Source organism: Camarhynchus parvulus, chromosome 8 (genome assembly GCF_901933205.1).
Source record: "Camarhynchus parvulus chromosome 8, STF_HiC, whole genome shotgun sequence".
NCBI classification, from domain to species: Eukaryota; Metazoa; Chordata; class Aves; order Passeriformes; family Thraupidae; genus Camarhynchus; species Camarhynchus parvulus.
Window position 1 is genome coordinate 4,741,768 of NC_044578.1, and position 18,794 is coordinate 4,760,561.

General features: G+C 49.9%; 2 protein-coding genes across 2 annotated transcripts; both read left to right on the top strand.

Moving 5' to 3' along the window:
• Positions 1-223: 223 nt before the first annotated feature.
• Positions 224-9,689, top strand: DHCR24 (24-dehydrocholesterol reductase). Its single transcript, XM_030953782.1, has 9 exons — positions 224-529; positions 1,635-1,790; positions 2,242-2,347; positions 2,577-2,695; positions 2,790-3,053; positions 3,751-3,894; positions 4,779-4,976; positions 5,736-5,914; positions 7,499-9,689. Exons 1-9 carry the CDS (start codon positions 272-274, stop codon positions 7,650-7,652), a joined length of 1,578 nt encoding a protein of 525 aa, XP_030809642.1. The 5' UTR covers positions 224-271; the 3' UTR covers positions 7,653-9,689.
• A 5,982-nt stretch (positions 9,690-15,671) lies between these two features.
• PARS2 (prolyl-tRNA synthetase 2, mitochondrial) lies at positions 15,672-18,344 on the top strand. Its single transcript, XM_030953539.1, has 2 exons — positions 15,672-15,702; positions 16,325-18,344. Exon 2 carries the CDS (start codon positions 16,341-16,343, stop codon positions 17,751-17,753), a length of 1,413 nt encoding a protein of 470 aa, XP_030809399.1. The 5' UTR covers positions 15,672-15,702; positions 16,325-16,340; the 3' UTR covers positions 17,754-18,344.
• Positions 18,345-18,794: the final 450 nt, after the last annotated feature.

Here is an 18,794-nt window from a genome sequence, read left to right on the forward strand (position 1 = left end):
CTCAGTCCCCCTCAGTCCCCAGGCGGTGCCACCCCCGCTGCGGGGGGGGGAGCCCGGTGGCCGCGGCGATGAGGGGGAGCGCGGGGCCGGCCGCGCGCAGCCAATCGGCGCCCTCAGCGCCTGGTCCGATCTCCGCGGAGCTCTCCGATTGGCCACCTCCCTCCCCTCGCCTCACGCCTCGACCAATGGGGGCGAAGGGGCGTGGCGCGGGCGGCGAGCGCGCGAGCGGCGGGCGCGGCATGGCGGGGTCCCATAAGGGCGCGCGGCCGTGATGGAGCGCGAGCGGGCCGTGGGAGTCATGTCGGCGCTGTGGTCGGTGGGCGCGGGGCTGCTGCTCCTGCTGCTCTGGGTGCGGCACCGCGGGCTGGAGGCCGTGCTGGTGCACCACCGCTGGGTCTTCGTCTGCTTCTTCCTCCTGCCGCTCTCCATCCTCTTCGACATCTACTACCAGCTGCGCGCATGGGCCGTGTGGCGCCTCCACAGCGCCCCGCGGCAGCACGCCCAGCGCGTCCGGCACATCCAGGAGCAGGTGAGGCTTGCCCGGACCTCGGGACCCCGGGGGTACCGCGGCTTTGCGAGGGGACAGCGTGTCCTTGTCCCGCTCTCTGTCCCGCTCTCTGTGCTCCCTCCCCACCCCGCCATTCCGCACCCGGGGCAAAGTCCAGCCGGAGCGGGGAAATGCAAAGGAATAAACACCAGCGGGGCTTTCAGCCTCCTGCAGGGCTCTTGTCCTGCTGGAACTCCTGTGGAAGTCCCTCCCTGCGGCTGCGGGTGTGCTGTGAGCCGGGCTTGGCCGCAGCAGGCTCAGGGACACACGTGTGTGCAACATGGGAACGCATCGGTGTCTGAACCGCAGGCTCAGGAGCGTGTTCTGCTTCCCCCCACACCCTGCTGCTCGGCACCGCCAGCTCCAGGAGCTGCTTCGGGGCCAGATTAAACTTTTCCTCCACCCAGAAATGCAGATGTGCGTAGTGATTCTGTGCTCTCTGGTGTTTGTGGTAATTCTGTCACGTCCGCTTCTGTTTCCTGCCTTGTCTGTCACATCACGGATGCAGATGGATATTCATGTGCATGGAATTATTCTCGGAGGGGTTGGGGTTGTTGGCTGGGGTTTTTTTACCAGCTGTAGTAGCAGCTCAGCTTTGAAGAAAATGCAGTTGTTTGTTCTCTGGGTGTTAACCACTGTGGCTTTGCAGAATTCATATGGCTTACACATTTTCCTTCCCAACTTTTTGTAGAATCCTAGGAGGCTTTGGGTTGGGAAGGGACCTTAAAAATCATCTTGTTCCAACCCCACCTGCCTTGGGCAGGGGCATCTTCCACTAGACCAGGTTGCTTAAGGTTGATTCCAGTAGACCTGGTCATTTGGAGGCTCAGACCACTTTTTCTGTGTTTTGGATTAGAACTGAGATTATAACAGCAATAATACCTCCCTTAGAGAGGATTTTTTAACTCTGTTAGTGTCTTGTTATCCTTCTGAATCCTTCTCCCAAAAGAAAACCCCAGAGCTACAGGATATTAGGAGCGTATCCTCTACATAACTCTACCACTCTGGTCATACTTTATTTAGGAGTTCAGAGGGCTGCAAAGAGGCTTCCAAAGCATCCCTGCAGTGACAGCTGTTGCTCTTGCAGGTGCGGGAATGGAAGAAGGAAGGCAGCAGGAGGTACATGTGCACAGGCCGGCCCGGCTGGCTGACGGTGTCACTCCGTGTGGGCAAGTACAAGAAGACCCACAAGAACATCATGATCAATTTAATGGATGTTCTGGAAGTAGACAGTGAAAGACAGGTAACAAATCCCACCACAAAGCATTCACTGTAATGGATTTTATACTTTCCTTCACAGTACTCGGGGCTGAAGGGATTCGATTCCACAAAGAACAAAATTTTGTGGCAGAGCTGTCACATTTCAAGGGTTTGCAGTGTGGGCTTGGATCGTTCCATCTGAGAAACCCAGCATATGGAATTGCTTGGCTTTTATGTGCTGAAGTCTAAAAGACCAGATTGATTTATGGGTTTGGGCACTGAGCAACAAGATGTTGAGGCAGAGGAGGAATCACTAAACAGTTCCCACTATTTTTAGCAGCTCTCTTAGGAAAGTGAGTCTCTGAGTTCTGATAACAGATGGAGGTGTATCCAGTTAGCCATATTTTGGCATCATTAATGCTGAACTCTTAATTTATGTTTGTTGAGAACTTGGGGGCGGGTTTTGTTTTGTTTTTTGGTTTTTGGCTTTTTAGGTTGTTCGTGTGGAGCCTTTGGTGACCATGGGCCAGCTGACTGCATACCTGAATCCCATGGGCTGGACTATTCCTGTGGTGCCAGAGCTTGATGATCTCACAGTAGGTAAGGACTGCTGATGACAAGACTCACAGATTTTGCTGCATTTCCATTATGGTTTTTTAATAGCATTGTTTTAAAGGTTCTAGAAATACTTTGTTGAGCCTTATGTTCTTTGTGGTATTTATGTTATAAGCACTTTTTTATTTAATAGTCTTAAAAGAGCTTATATAGTGGAGGTTTCCCACATTTTGGAATGTGTTTCATTTGATTTGTTGTGTGCTCTCTTGACAAGGTGGCCTGATCATGGGAACTGGCATTGAGTCTTCATCCCATATCTATGGACTTTTTCAGCACACCTGTGTGGCCTATGAACTTGTTCTTGCTGATGGAAGCCTTGTGAGATGTTCACCAGTAAGACAAAATGTTACTTTGCTATCATTTACAATGTCATTGACAGTTATTGGTGTGGATATATGATTTAGTATGACATACATACTTTTTGCAGACTGAAAACTCAGACCTATTTTATGCAGTGCCTTGGTCTTGTGGTACTCTGGGTTTCCTGGTTGCAGCAGAAATAAAAATGGTTCCTGCCAAGAAATATGTCAAAATACATTATAAGCCAGTGAGAGGACTGCAGAAGATTTGTGAGAAGTTCACTGAAGAGTCTAAGAAAAAGGAGAATAGTTTTGTGGAAGGACTTATGTATTCCTTGGATGAAGCAGTCATCATGACCGGAGTCCTGACTGATGAAGCTGAGCAAAGCAAGGTAACTAAAGGGAAGTTACTCACAATAAAAAAAATACTCCTAAAGTCTAACTGAAGCTGTACTAGGATAGAACCATTATAGAATTGGAACAGTCTCTTAACATAGGATTAAAATTTGGATCAGTCCATCAGAATGTTTTAATTCCTACTATGACAGAATCTGTTCTCTAAATCTCTTTTATTGGTGAGAAATGACCCACTGATTTCATTGTTCTGAGGAGGAGGAAGAGGAGAAGGATCTTTTCTCATAGACTGAACAATGCTGCTTTGAACTGCAGTTATTTAGAGTAACTCTCTTCCTAGCAAGCTTTTAATGCTGTTAATATCAATAAAAACACATCAGGGGCATGCACAGGAGGGTCATACTAAGTGTTCATGCAACCCTCCACCTGGATGTTTCCTCTCTGCCATATGAGGTTTTGGATTAATGATGGGGTTTAGAGATTGGCATTTTAGGAATTCAGTCCTGTCACATTTGTGGGTTCTTAAATAACTTGTCAGTGGAAGCCTTACTTAAACCTTAATGGCAAGGAAGCTAAGAAGGAGCCTTGCAAGTGGGGTGAAGGCTCCCTAGGTGCCTTGTTGACAGTCTTATCCAGAGGATCTAACACAGATTCCTCCCAGGAAAGGATTTGGGGACATACTCTGTTGCCTAGCAAGGTGTAACTGTTATCTAATGAATTCTTGTTTTCTTGTAGATAAACAGAATTGGTAACTACTACAAGCCATGGTTCTTTAAGCATGTGGAGAATTATTTGAAAGCTGACAGGACTGGAGTGGAGTACATTCCTTCCAGACATTATTACCACAGACATACTCGCAGTATCTTCTGGGAGCTCCAAGTAAGATCAGTTCCAAAATTCACATGTATCTGCAGGATCTCTGCCCCTTCACAGTGTATCTTCTTCCCCTTGGCAGCAACTTCTGTCTTTAATGACAGAAAAAAATGGCAAAGTTTATGGCAAATTTACACGTCCTGCATTTGGGTGCAACAAATCAAAAGACACTTCTTGACATATAAGGTGTTGTATCAGAAACTCCTAATATTTGTTTTAGTGCTTTTCTGAATTTGGACCTTACGTATGTATTTCAGCATTAGATTTTTATACCTACTGAATGATTTCCAAATGTGAAATTCTGGCTGAAAAACTGCCCCACCTAAAGTAATTATGTGTAATCAGGTCATTACTTAGAATTTCATAAATGTGTTTATTGTCGTGTGTAGTTACACTAAACTTGATTTGGCATTCTGAAATATTCCTGTTACTACATTTTGAATCTCTGGAGTGAGGTACCCGATCCTTTCAGCTCCTGCAGAAGGTAAACAGCAGTTGGCTGTACGGGTGGTAATTAAAATTTTATAGCTTTAAAATGCTATTGAGAAATTGGCTATTCTTGCAAAACTTCTGTAAAGCTAGCTCCTTTTGCACTCCTCCCTTGGCTGTTGCAAGATAATAGCCTGTTGCTCTCTTTATTTTCTGAAATTATTTGGGGCTGGGTATGTTGTGATTCATACAACTGAAAATCAGTGGGAACCAGAGGAAGCTTCGGGCAAGTGCAGCCCAGGCCCCTCTAATTTGCTAATTTGTGTTTTAGTGCTTCAGCAAAGTATCACAAATTAAATTTATTGAAAATCTGGCTTAATATTGCCCTGAGGGCTCTGAAGCATTCTTTTGGTCCACTTACACATTCTTCAGTCAGACTCTTTTTTCTTTCCTTTTTGAAGGATATCATTCCCTTTGGCAATAACCCTGTGTTCCGTTACCTGTTTGGCTGGATGGTCCCCCCAAAAATCTCTCTACTGAAGCTTACCCAAGGAGAAGCCATTAGGAAGCTGTATGAGCAGCACCACGTTGTGCAGGACATGCTGGTGCCAATAAAGAGCCTTGAAAAATCAATCCAGACCTTCCACGTTGACCTTAATGTAAGAACACTTCTCCTTAGAACTCAGCAAATCTTGGGTTGTTTGTGATAAGGACTGTGACTGCTGATGTTAAGACATAATATCCTGCTTGTGCAAAAGGTCATTATTGTGTCCTGGGGAGTGCTGTGCTTTGTGAGTCCATGATGCAAGGCTGCAGCAGAAATAAACACAGCTTTCTGAAAAAGAAAAGCATTAAATAAAAGATTCAAGCTTTGCTAGAAGCCGATACTTCTAAAAGATTTTATCACTTACTAAAATTTGAACTGATCTTCACCTAAAATGATTGGTGGTCTCACCAAGCACCAACTGTGGAGCTTCATTTCCCTTTCTTGCTTTTATTTCTGAATTTATTTTAGTTAGTGTAGAATTTCGATTTTGATAATTTCAGTTTTGGACTGACCTGGAAAAGAAAACACTTCCTTCTCTTCTTGCTCAGAATGTTTATTCAGTTGTTGCTTTGAGATCAGGGGTGGTCTATTTGTGGGTGTTTTTGGATTTTTTTTCCCTTTTAATTTCAAATGTTTAAAGGGAGGAGATGTAATTCTAGGAAGACATTTTCCATCTATTTGTGTTATGGTCGTTAGAAAGTGCAGCTAAAAACAACACCAGGACAGCTGAGAAGGAAGAACTGAATGCAAAAGTTTCAGTCCAAGACTGGGAGAAAGTTCTCTTAACTCTTTATTTTGCCACATTTATTAAATAGCTTAAAGGATGATTGTGTCAAAAAATAAATTATAAAGTGTTTTGCTGCCCCTGCAGGTGTACCCTATTTGGTTGTGTCCTTTCATATTGCCCAACAATCCTGGTATGGTCCATCCCAAAGGAAATGAAGCTGAACTCTACGTGGATATAGGAGCTTACGGAGAGCCCAAGAGCAAACAGTTTGAAGCCAGGGCTTCAATGAGGCAGATGGAAAAGTTTGTAAGAAGTGTGCACGGGTAAGGACCCCACTCCTCAGAGTAGTGATAATGTCATATAATTCACACCCATGGAGTTTAATCACAGTTATTTATCCCACAGAACTTTAATATTAAATACTGCATTAATTTAACAACCACAATAATTGACAACTAATTTAAATTTCTAATTTTGGTGAGTTTTAAATATGATTTCACTTTATTATTTGATTGCAAAACCAACCAAACAAAAGGACACTGGCTGAAGTTCTCGCAGCGTAGTTGGAAGCTGGGTGACTTCAGATCGCCTTTCAGCTCCAGGCTGCTCTGGGAGCAGAGTCTGCTGCTACAAAATACATCCTTGGAATATTCATTCCAAGGAATGAATCATTCAGGAATCTCAAAAGTTTGGACAGCTTCTCTGGCTGCCCTTGGGACTGTTTTCCCTGCAGTCCTTGCAGCATCATGGAGCCGCTCTGCCCCGTCCTTGCAGCGGGACGTCCTTGCCCAGGGGGCCAGCCTTGGCTGTCCCTGCAGTCAGTCCCTGTGTGCTGGCGGCTCTTTCCTCCCTCAAAACTTGTGCTCCAGAGCTTCCTTTTCCCTGCCTGGGTTCTGGTTGCACAGGACCACAGTGGGCGTGAGGCATGTGCCCACCATCTGTCACGGACTTGAGCCAGCCTAATTTGCTGGAGCGGTGTCAGTGGAGGAGCAGCCACAGGCTGGTTTCTCAGGAACAAAAAGCAACTACATGGTATTTTTACACCATCAGTCTAATTTATCCCCATTTCTATTTTGACCTACTTCTCAGTCTAACAGTGATCATGTCCCATGTGGCTGAGCAATAATGGCAAGGCTGCTTCAAGATGATTTGGGGACTGCAAATGACTTCAAGCTGCAAGAAGTGATTTGCCAGAGAACAAAGCAATCCAAAGTTAATTTTAAGCTTTTTTCATTAAACTTGAAATTAAGATTTTAATTTAAAGCTCTTTACTGACAAAGTTTGGTCTGTTTTCTACCTGTCACTGGGAAATGAACAATGGATAAATGCTTAATCTTCTCGTTTTGTAATCACACAAAACAATAGAGCTTCTATGTTAGGTGTGTTTTGCTGCTGTACTCTGGTGGTAGCTGCAGCTTAGAGAGCACACTATGGGAGTGAGGAAGAGTCCACAGCTGAAGAAGGATTTAATTTGTAAATGGACCTTTGTTACACCATGCTTTGTTTACACTATGGATTTATCTTCTTGGCCTGGTCTCATTTTGCCTTCTTAGTTCCGTTCTTAATGTCCAGAGAAATGAAAAAGTCAAAGAATATATTGTTATATCTGCTTTGAATGGATATTGTAATGCAGGCAAATATGAGATTCTATGACTGTACCTACATGGATCCTAAGAAAATAGGCAGAAAAAAATAGTAAATCCACAAAACATAATTGGCTGAGTGTCCCAACATAATCCATATGAGCTGTTGTATTTGCTTGCTTTTAAAAAGCATTGTTGATGTTTTTGTTTTGTTAAGTATTTGCTATTCATAACTTGCACTGAATTTTTAAAAAATATTCTATATCAAATCTTGTGGCTCAATTAACACTGAATCTCTGTCTCTTCTCTTTCCCCTCTCTCCAGTTTCCAGATGCTGTATGCAGATTGTTACATGACCCGTGAGGAGTTCTGGGATATGTTTGATGGCTCGTTGTACCACAAGCTGAGGGAGGAGATGAATTGCAAGGATGCCTTTCCAGAAGTGTATGACAAAATCTGCAAAGCTGCAAGGCACTGAGCCTGGCTGAGCTCACCAAGCAATCAGGGAAAGAGAAATTTACCTATAGCTAGTCAGTATATCCTTAAAAAAAAAAGCTTTATTGCTCTCCAAATAAGCTCATTCTTATTGATGTTTAAAGGTATGAATTCCTGCTTTACACATTTATGTTTAGTATTTCTTGATATGTTTTAAAACCAGTTTTCCAAACTCAGAGTGATTGTTTTTAAGAAATCTGAAGTGCTAGCCTTTGTATCTAATGTAGTGACATAGGTGAGTTCACCTCTTTCCAGGCAGAAGAAAAATAATGGGACTGGATGAAGACACTGGAGTTACACCAGCTATATTTAACAGGACTTCTGAAAACAGGAGGGAGGGCTCAGAAATAGGTGCCAAAGCTGAACACATTGTCTAATTAATCATGTTGTTAAAAACATTTGCCTCCAGTCAGTGTCCTGGAGCAGCTCTGCAGTGGCTCATCCCCACTCCATCCTCCTCCAGCTGCATGATGGTCGTGATGCTGGGCTGCTCACCTTGTCCTGCAGGGCAGCTGAGCTCCCCAGGCCTGGCTTCTGCTGGAAAACTGAGCACTGAGGTGTGAAGAAGATGCTTTTTACTTGTGCCTATCAGATTTGTACTGATTTTGATTACGAAGTGCGAATGGATGTAGGTTTTTTAGGTGTTTTGTAGTTGGCCAACAGTGCATTGGTTTTTTTTGCCCCAAAGTATCAATGTTCTGGCTTTGTAGACCACTGAAAAAAAATTGCTGCTATTTCATATAGCCAAATTTTAATTTCTTTGTGGGTCAGTTTGTTTGGGTTTCTCTTGGGTTTGTGTTTTTTGGGGTTGTTTGGTTGTGGCTTAATTTTAGTGCCTTATAAGTACTCAGTTGGAGGAAGATATGGCTTATCTCAGATTGTTCTGTCCTGGCCTGTGGGAGAAGGAAGTCAAGGATGCATTTTTAGGAGGTTTGTTAGAGCAGGTGGCTGTGGATAAGAACTGTTGATGTGAACCTTGATACACACAGGCTTTGGTTCTGACTTGAGTGACATTTTTGCTTTTCATTTTAGCTGGGTTAGGTTGATAGGCTTTGTAAAAGGACTGTTTCAGTCACCTGGCGAGGGAATAACAGCAAGTACTGTCGGTTCCCTCTTCTGCTGCTCGCAGGTGAAAATGGCACAGTCATGGACTTGATACACTTGAGTGTAGAAGTGTGGAGATGTTTTGACCCTGTAGCCAGAATCAGGGTTCCAAACCAAGCCTGTGTCTTGTCCAAGCAGTACTGAAAATTGTTACTTGAAACCTTACTGAGCCTGATGGAAAATAAAGTCATTTTCTTGAGGCTTGTGTAGGGGGTGACACGGAGACTTCTCAAACAGTTACCAGTGGGAGGTGTAATTTTATTATGCGTGCTAAACCAATGATTTTATTTATTGATAGATGGATGTTTAAGGTCCAGATGAAACCAATGATAAAGCAGTAGCAGGAATAAGCTTGGGCTGTAACTCAGTGATATAAGTAAGGTACCCCCTCAAATCCTGCACAGGGGCAGCATTCCATGGGGAGACACAGCCAGTGCAGAGTGTCCTCAGTGCTGCCCGGGCCCAGGAGCTGTGTCAGTGATCCAGGAGTGCCTGCCACGCCTCCTGGCTGCACCAGGGGTACACAGGAAGGCAAGTGTTGATTCTCAGGGTGTGACCTGCCTTCCTGCCCCCAGAAGGGAATTATCCCTGGGGCGAAGCTACGATTAGCCCAGTGCTTGTATAGCCTGCACAGAGCAAGAATGGTTTGGTTAGCTTTGAAAGGGCAATGTTACAACAGCTAGAGGATATGCAAATACTTCTACTTAGGCTGTGTTCCACTTATGTACTGATGATCTTTAGGTATGCACTGTGTTTGTTTTTTCACTTCTTAATTTATTGGCAAACTTTGTCTGCTGTGATGGGGTACTGCACTGTATCAGTCACACACATGCACACACACCATTGCTGTTGCTCTTGGTTTTTGGTTGTATGGGCTGTTGAAAATAAAGCTCTGGCCGGCGTACTGTTCCAAGGAGTGTCTTTTAATGAGTGCTTGCATATTTTCAGCAGCTGTTTATCATTTCTCTCTGCTTCTTGTGTTGTTCCACGTGGCCAGTGATTACTGAGAAAGTCTGGGTGAGACCCAGGGCATTGTGAGGGAGGTGGTGGGAGGTGATGTTTGTAGGAATGTCTTTGAAGTCTGTGAACCTTCACTTATCTTTTCCCCAAGACACACCTGCAATAAAAGAAATACCTCACAGCTGAGCCTTTAACCCTTCACTTATGCCCCACTAGCTCCACACAGCTTCATGATGCCAATTGTCCCGATTTTTTACACACACCACTTCCTTCTTTCCCCCTGACGTTTTGTCTGAGGAGGACAAACTCCCATTTTGCATTTAGGTGCTACCCATTGACAATGGGTAATTACTTCATTCTTCTCATTTCATGCTAATAAATCTAATCCCTGCCTTGAATGAGCAGCCAAAAGCAAGAGTCAAGACTCAGTGCACTCTTCAGCCTGAGGAGTGCCACACCCACCTCTTCTGTCTCCTTGATAAACGTCTTCATGCAGCCCTGTAGGCTCAGTGGGAGGTGCTCCTGCCCCTCCCTGCTCTCAGTTGTACACCTTCTCCCAGGGTGCACACTGCTCTTTTCCCAGGGAGAGAGCCAGCCTGCCAAGTGCCTCAGCCCTGCTGAAGCTGCAGTTCAGGTGCCAAAGCCCTTCCGTGCTGGTCTGGGCTCTCAGGCTGCATTGCACAACCCTCCTTTGTTGCCCCAGCAGCGTTTCTGTATCCTCCCTCACCCACATCACTGCTCAGGCATTTCCCTTCTGAGCCTTCCTCCTTGGGAACAATAGCCAGGATTTCCTGAAATCGCTGCAGTTTTACCTGTGTTCTGTTATCTCCCCCCACCAAATGATAATTGCAGATTAATTAGCATACTTAATCAGCCATACTAACGTGTAATTACACCTAGATTTAATTATTCCTGTCTGGTCTAAACACTTGTACAAGACCTGATAAACTTAATTCTAGGAGAACAACATGTTCCCAGTACATATTTATGGCCAGCTTTTGTTGCTACTGACATTTTCTGCTCGTCTCACTTTCTCCACTGCCTCCAGGTTTTCATTCCCTGCTCATCTTTGCTATGGCAGCACTTTTTCAGACCCACTTCTCTGTGGAGTTGTGGTGGACCTGGGGCTACTCAGGTGTGGTAACGCCACCCAGAACAGGTATGTGCAACTCCTCTAGGTGGTAGCAGAGTTTGGAAGGATGCGTTTAACCCCGAGTGAGCTGTGTGTGCCATCACACCTTCCTTGGGAGCGTGTGCAGGACCTGGCACCCTCCTCTCATGTATGTAATTTCTCTAAAGTCCCAGCTGAAAACAGTTAATTACTGTTCAATTGCAGTGCCATTGCCCCCCTCCTTTAAGTCTCTCTGTTCAACCAGGCAGAGAGAGGACAGGGAATCCACTCTCATGCTTCCTGTCATCCCTATCTATCCTAGGGAAATTCCAGCAGTTTGTCTCTCTTGCCCTTTGCTCCTGGGCCTCCCCAGCTCCCATCCTGTGAACTGCAGGCTCCTGGCTGCTCCTGAGATTCCCCCAGTTTGAGAAAGCCCCTGAGGAGCAGGCTGAGTGTGCCAGCAGCAGAGCACTCACCTCAGCAAGTGATCCAAGAACAGGGGCACATCTTAACCAAAGGGACCCCACACTGCAGGGGAGGGAGGAGAACACAGTAGCCAGGGAGAGCCCCCCAGTCTCCTCCAGGAGCAGCTCTGGCCACAGCAGGCTGTAGAGAGCTGATTATCCCTGCAGGCTTGAGCTCGCTCACCAGTCCCCTCCTGCCAGCTGCAGGGAAGGGCAGCAGTGTCACAACCTCCCCACTCAAGTGTAATCTGAACGTTCCCCACCAATTACCAAGATGTCTTGACCTCTTTCAAGCTGCCTGTTCCTCACTCAGCTGGATAAAGGAGAGAAGCCATGTGGATTCCTGCTGATCATCCCTAGCCAAGGTGGACTATTTCAGACTAAAGCTCTCCCTGTCTGCTTTGAGCCCTTTAGGCTTTGTTCTGGTTCTCTATGGGGAAGCTGCCAAGATGAATACAGCTCCAGGAATGGGTACTGAGGGAAGGGCTCCTACCTGCTTTGGCTCTGTAACGTGCTGCTGATGCTGCTAGAGGAAAAACTGGCTTTTAAGCAGCAGAGTATGGCTTTTTTTGAGGGTAGAAGGACTCAAACCCAGCTGCCCTCATCCATGAAGTGTATCCGCTTGCTTGCAGGTGAAACAGAGCAAAACTAATGGGAAGGGTTGTCCGAGCATCCCTTGAAAAGGGCAAAGGCCTGAGGATGCAGGCAGAGGCAGTGTGGGCACTGCTGAGCTCCTGCCAGGCTCACCTGCCTGTGGGCAGCGTGTGCTCCCTGCTGTATCACCAGGATATTTTGTGAAAAATCCTTTCACCAGGATTTCTTCTCCTAGCAAGATGACAACCTTCAGCTTCTCCATGTTTTGCTCCTCTGGAATGTGATTTGGAGAATTGTTTACCCAGCATGTGACTTGTTTTTAATTAATGGCCAATCACAGCCAGCTGTGTCAGACTCTCTGTCGTGGGTTTTTATCATTCATTCTTGTCTAACCTTCTGATGTCTCTTTTTCTTTAATATAGTTTTAGTATATAATTTTCTTTTAATATAATATCATAATATAATAAATCAGCCTTCTGAGAACTTTGAGTCAATTCTCATCTCTCACCTCGTCCTGGGACCCACAACACCACAACACTGCTGGGTGCTCAGCACATCCCGTGCTTCCACCCCCAGCTGTTCCCAGCTGGAGCTGGGTGTCCTGGACCATCCTGTGCAGAGTCCCTGTGCAAGGAGCTGCTTCCCAGCGGGCACAGACAGTCTGGGAGGTGAGAAGAGCTACCCCAGTAAGTCCAGCTGCCCCCACACATCCAGCTCTTCCCTGGCTGCCCATGTCCCCAGGACTGCCTGCAGCCACACGCTGACAGCTCTGGTCCCCAAGGGGATGGTGGCAGCCCTTGCCATGGCAACCATCACCGTGGCACCCAGCATCTCCATTCCCCAGGCAATGTCTCCTCCCCTGGGCAGGCAGGGCTGGAAAACAGCAGGGAAAAAACAAAGTGTTGTCTGCTCAGGGGGAGCTGTGGAAAGCACCTGAGGGTTACCCCAGAGGGAGCCCCTGCACCTTGGGTAGCTGCCAGGGACCAGGGGCTGTGCTGTAATTTTATATTCCCCAAGGGGCAAGTCAAAGGCAGGACCTGTAACCACCACTCCACTGGGCATAAAAACATTGTGCAGCAGTTACACTAACATCATTGGAGGGGATCAAATCGGTGAGCCAAGGGTGTGAGCCAGCACTGTGGGGTCACAGGCCCTACAAGCTGCGTAGGAGCCTGTCCATGGGCAGATGGGATGTGCCACAACTCTGTGCCCACCCGAGCCCAAACTGCAAATCCTCTGCAGGATGGAGAGAGGTTTGACCACTGAATGACTTGGCCTCTCACCTGCCCTGACTTCTCTTCCCTAGCCCTGCCCTGGTGCTACTGGGGATGCTGCTGGAAAGGGAAGAACCATTTTCCACCAGCCCAGTGGCTACTCTCACACTGACCCCTTGATCCCTTTGGTGCAGTGCCAGGCACTGATTCAAGACAGCTGCTGCCACCTGCTTGGTCTCTCATTTATCTTCTCCCCATCCTCAGCATTTTCCCTCCCGGAAATCCCTCGGGGCAAGGAGGGAGGCCCCAGACAGGAGCTGAGCCCCTCCTGTGCAGGGCACGCCCCTGCCAGGCCACTCTTTTGGCCCCAGTGCCATAAATCAGCCCCAGCAAAGCAGCAGGGGAGCAGTTTGGTGAAAGGCTGCAGGGACAGCAGTACCTTTATTAGGTTCCCCCAGCACAGCTGGAAAACATAAGGAGCCCAGACAGGCTTTCGGGCACACAACCCCTGAGCTGAGCCCCGCACTCAGTCCTGTCTGCTGATTTAATAAGAGATCAGCTTTCCCCACAGACCACATCTCCTGTGCAGCCTTAAACCCTCCTGGTTAAAACACTGCCCCGGAGAATCAATCCAAGATGGTTTTGTCCCTTTGATCAGCACAGCAGGCAATAAGTCACCGATGGAAAAGTGTTTCACTTCTCTGGCTCCAGCACTAGAAATGGAGACAACCCCTCTGTCCTGGTGAAAAGCTCACAGTTCCTGGGGAGATAGACAAAGGGGTTTGCAGTGTGGCTCTGAGGTCCCCATGGACACACAGCAGCAGCACCTGGGTGTCCAAGGTGTGAGCACATTCCCTTCCCACAGGATCCATCCTGATCTGCAGCCTCACAGACAGCCACGGCGTTTGCAGTGCCTAATCGTGGTGACAAACACAGAGGGAGGAGGGATTGCCTGACAGAACCAGGGCAGGCTGGTCTGGGAGCTGCCAGCAAACCTGGGCCAGACCCCAGCACGGAGCTGCTGAGGGGCTGCCACAGGTCCCTCGGGGCACACAGGGTGTTGAGCCACCGGGCAGAACCGGCTCAACTCTTTAATGACTTTAATGCTTCTAGATAACCTGGAGCATAAAGATGTGCTCTTTAATTCCTTGCTTTTGCTCATTTCCAGCCCTCTGTAAACATGAGGATTTCACATTATAAAAGAATTGTGAAGATTTCTTCAAATCCCATTTTTAAAATAAGGATTCATTCTTATTTCCCTATATTTAAAACAGATTATTTAACTCTTCTTTGAAGTGCTGTCTCCTACTCCAGTGGAGTACTTTACTTCCAGAGACCCTTTTTGTCCTGTCCTGGCTCTATTCACTATTTTTTACTGTTACACAAGGGCAGGCACTGTGCAAGAACTGTTCCTGCTGGACAGAACTCCTGGGCCGAGCCATGGAGTTTGACCTGGGTGATGCCATTCCCAAAGCGCAGCTCCTCAGGGACAAACAGGAAACATTTGAGTGTTTTGAGCAGGTCATTGCCCTGGTGTGAAAAATGCATATTTTATTATTGGCTTTTCGCAAATATTCAAATGACTATTATATGTGTTGTGTTAGAAAGTTACGCTGTACTGATTTTAAGTTGTGTGTTAAATACAGTTTAGGTTATAACAATGTTAAATATGCTATGTAAGAGACTTTTTTTTTAAAGAAAGGACTCGCAGCGAGATAGCAGCCACAGGACGCCTGAATCTTTCAGAGAAAGAGAATTTATTGCCCCATTACCAGAAGAAATGAACTTCTTCCCACCTCGCCCAGGCTTGAAGACACCACCACGATTAAGAGGAAGAAGCTGACACTGACCAGACAGAATCCTGTATTTGAATGGAATTTATTCATCATGTATGACAGGTATGAATACACAACGGGCTGTTGTTTTTAAGGGTTAATCGTTTCTTAACGGGTGTCCTCTTTCAGGCTTATTTTGCCCAGAAAAGGTACCCGGACTGTCTGTAACTCTTTGTTTCTATTGTCTCATATTGTCCTAATCCGAATTATCCAAGTTATTATTACTCTAATTATATTGCTATTTTTATAACCATTTTAATACCATTAAACTTTTAAAAGCAAGTGATTGGCGTTTTTCACACCCCACGACCAGCGGGGGCGGATGGAGCTGGCAAAGCGCTGTCTGAGGTGATGAACGCCAATTCTTCCAAGTGCAGGACGGACAAATGGCCACTGTCCCTCAGAGCCGGGGGGACGGCAGCGAGCTCCACAGCAGCAGCCTGTCCCAAGAACCAGCACCTCCTCGGCCTTCCAAGCCTTAGAAAGGCGTCCTGATTAGGAAGGGACGCCCAAATCCTGACGGTGCCCGTCCTGTGTGAGCCCAAATCGTGACGGGCCCGGTCCCGTCCCGGCGCCGCCCACCGTCTCCTCACGCTGCAGCCGCTCCTCCTGCCCGGCAGGGGGCGCCCGCCGCGCCCGCCGGAACCACAGAGAGCGGCGCGCACCGCCCAGCTCTCCCCGCGCGTGTGTCCGCCCACGTGACAGGGAGGGGCTCCCCGTTGGCCGCGCCGGGCGCGCGCCCCCCACGGGTGTAAGTGCGCGCGCGGGCGTGCGTGTGCACGTGTGCGAGTGTGTGCGAGTGTGTGCGAGTGTGCACCTGTGTGAGTGCTCAGGTGTGGGTGTACAGGTGTGTGCGTGTGCACGTGTGCGAGTGTGCGAGTGTGCACCTGTGTGAGTGCTCAGGTGTGGGTGTACAGGTGTGTGAGTGTGCACGTGTGCAAGTGTGTGAGTTCTCAGGTGTGCGTGTGCGCTCAGGTGTGTGCGTGTGTGCGAGTGCTCAGGTGTGCGTGTGCACGTGTGTGAGTGCTCAGGTATGCGTGTGCGCTCAGGTGTGCGTGTGCGCTCAGGTGTTCCCTCGTGGCATCCCCACGTGTCCGTGCCCATACCTGTACACCCCGGAGGGTGTTCCTGCGTGTGCAGCCAGGTGTGTGTGTGCGGGTGTGCCCGTGCCGCGTCCGTGTAGCTGTGTGTCCCGGAAAGCGCGCAGGGCTGTGTGAGCCCCGTGCAGCATTCCCGTGTCCGTGTAGTGGCCTGTGCAGCCCGCAGAGCGCTCACCTGTGCGGCCCCAGGTGTGTGTGGGTCCGTGTGAACTCTGGTGTCCCTGTGCCGGTGGCTGCAGCCCCTGACCCGCTGTGTCCCGTCTCCCTCCGCAGCCCTCTCCGTGCCGCCATGGAGGCTTTGCTGAGGAGCTGCCGAGTCCCGGCGCTGGGCGCCCGGCACGGCGGGGCCAGGGCCCGGCACGGCGGCACCGCGGGCAGGGCCCGGCGCCTGCTGCTCTCGCAGCTCTTCCAGCCGCTGGCACTGCCCACGGGCGGCCAGGCGGGCTCCGAGGGCCGGGCTGGGGAGCCCAGCTGCCGCAGCCAGCGGCTGATGCTACAGGCAGGGCTCATCCACCCCACCAGCCCCGGCTGCTACTGCTACCTGCCGCCCACCGTGCGCGCCATGGAGAAGCTGATCAAGCTGATGGACGAGGAGATGCAGGCCGTGGGCGGGCAGAAGCTGAATCTGCCCAGCCTGTGCTCGGTGGAGCTGTGGCGCGCCAGCGGCCGCTGGGACCAGATGGGGCCGGAGCTGTTCCGACTGCTGGATCGGCACAAGCACGGCTACTGCCTGGGCCCCACGCACGAGGAGCTGGTGACGGCGCTGGTGGCCTCGCAGAGCGGCCTGTCCTACAAGCAGCTCCCGCTGCGCCTCTACCAGGTCACCAGGAAGTTCCGTGACGAGCCCAAGCCCCGCTTCGGCCTGCTGCGCAGCCGGGAGTTCTACATGAAGGACATGTACACCTTCGACAGCTCCGAGCAGGCGGCCCGGCGCACCTACGAGCAGGTGTGCGCCGCCTACTGCCGCCTCTTGGCCCGCCTGGGGCTGCCCTTCGTCAAGGTGCGGGCGGCCACGGGCAGCATCGGCGGCAGCACGTCGCACGAGTTCCAGCTGCCGGCGGACATCGGCGAGGACAGGCTGCTGCTGTGCCCTCAGGGACACTTCGCGGCCAACGTGGAGACGCTACACGGGGAGCAAACTTCGTGCCCCGAGTGTGGGGAGAAGCTCAGCGAGACCAAAGGCATTGAGGTGGGGCACACGTTTTACCTGGGCACCAAGTACTCCTCGGTCGCCAACGCCGTGTTCTCCTCGGCCGAGAACAAGCCGCAGCTGGCGGAAATGGGCTGCTACGGCCTGGGCGTCACCCGCATCCTGGCGGCCTCCATCGAGGTGCTCTCCACCGAGGACAGCATCCGCTGGCCCAGCCTCATCGCGCCCTACCAGCTCTGCTTCATCCCGCCCAAGAGGGGCAGCAGGGAGGAGGAGGAGGGAGCGGCGCTGCTGGAGCGGGTGTACGATGAGCTGGCCCAGGCGCTGCCCCAGCTCGCCGGCGACGCGGTGCTGGACGACCGGAGCCAGCTGACCATCGGCAAGAGGCTGAAGGATGCCCAGAGGCTGGGCTACCCCTACGTGGTGGTGGCTGGGAAGAGGGTCTGCGAGGACCCCCCGGTCTTTGAGGTTTGGGATCAGAATGCTGGCGAGGTTTTGTTCCTCACCAAAGAAGGGGTCATAGAGCTGCTGAGTAAAGTGCAAGTCCCGTGAATGGTTCCTCTCTGAATCTGTCATGTCTGCTGCAGTGAGTTCATCTGAGCAGCCCTGGCGATGGCTCTGGGTGAGCAGAGGCAAATCCAGCCACAGTGCACCAGAATCTGAGGTTGAGCTGGAATCAGCACACATTCCACCACAGGGCTGGGGACGTTCCTCCCTCTGGGTACGGGTCCCTGGAAGCTGCTTTTTCCAGCCCTTGTAGCCTCGAGTGGCTGTGGGAGCACTGGCAGGGCCATCCCCTCACGGCCTGGCAGGGCCAGACTGGCCATGGCCTCTGTCAGGAGCGCAGGACAGCCAAAACTGCCCAGGGCACAGGAGGGCTGCCCCGTTCTCAGCATGAAGGATTCTAGGAGAGACAAAGGAAGGCGACTTTCCTCTGTTTGCATCTCTTTGGCAACACCCAGGGCCCATGAAGGTGGAAGCTTGCCGTGGCAGGGCTCCTGTGAGGAACTGCTTGGTGCCATCCCAGCAGCACTGACGGGACAGGGAGCTGCTTGGAGGGGTCACCCCACCCTGTGCCACAGCTCCTCAGTCTGAGATCTAGAGATCATGAGCAATACTGCAATAAAATCACTGAATCATTTAGCTTGGAAAAGGCCTTTAAGATCATTGAGTCCATTAACCTGAGCTGTCAAGGCCACCACTAACCCGTGTCCCCAGGTGCCATACCCACTGCCCCTTAAACCTCTCCAGGGATGGTGACTCCATCACTTCCCTGAGCTGTTCCAATGCCTCACAACCCTTCTGATGAAGAACTTTTTCCTAATATCCCTGCTGGGCGGGGGGGGCGCGGTGGGTCGAAAGGAGAGGGGCCGGGGCTGATACCAGCGCCGATACCGGTGCCGGTGGGATGCCGGGGCCGCTCGGAAGGAGCGGGACTGCGATTGAGGCGGGGGAAGGTGGGATGCCGGGGCGGGTCGGATGTCGGGACTGGTCGTATGCCGGTGCCGGTGCGATGCCGGGGCCGGTCAAAAGGAGCGGGGCCGGGATTGAGGCGGGGGAGGGTGGGATGCTGGGGCAGTGGGATACCGGGGC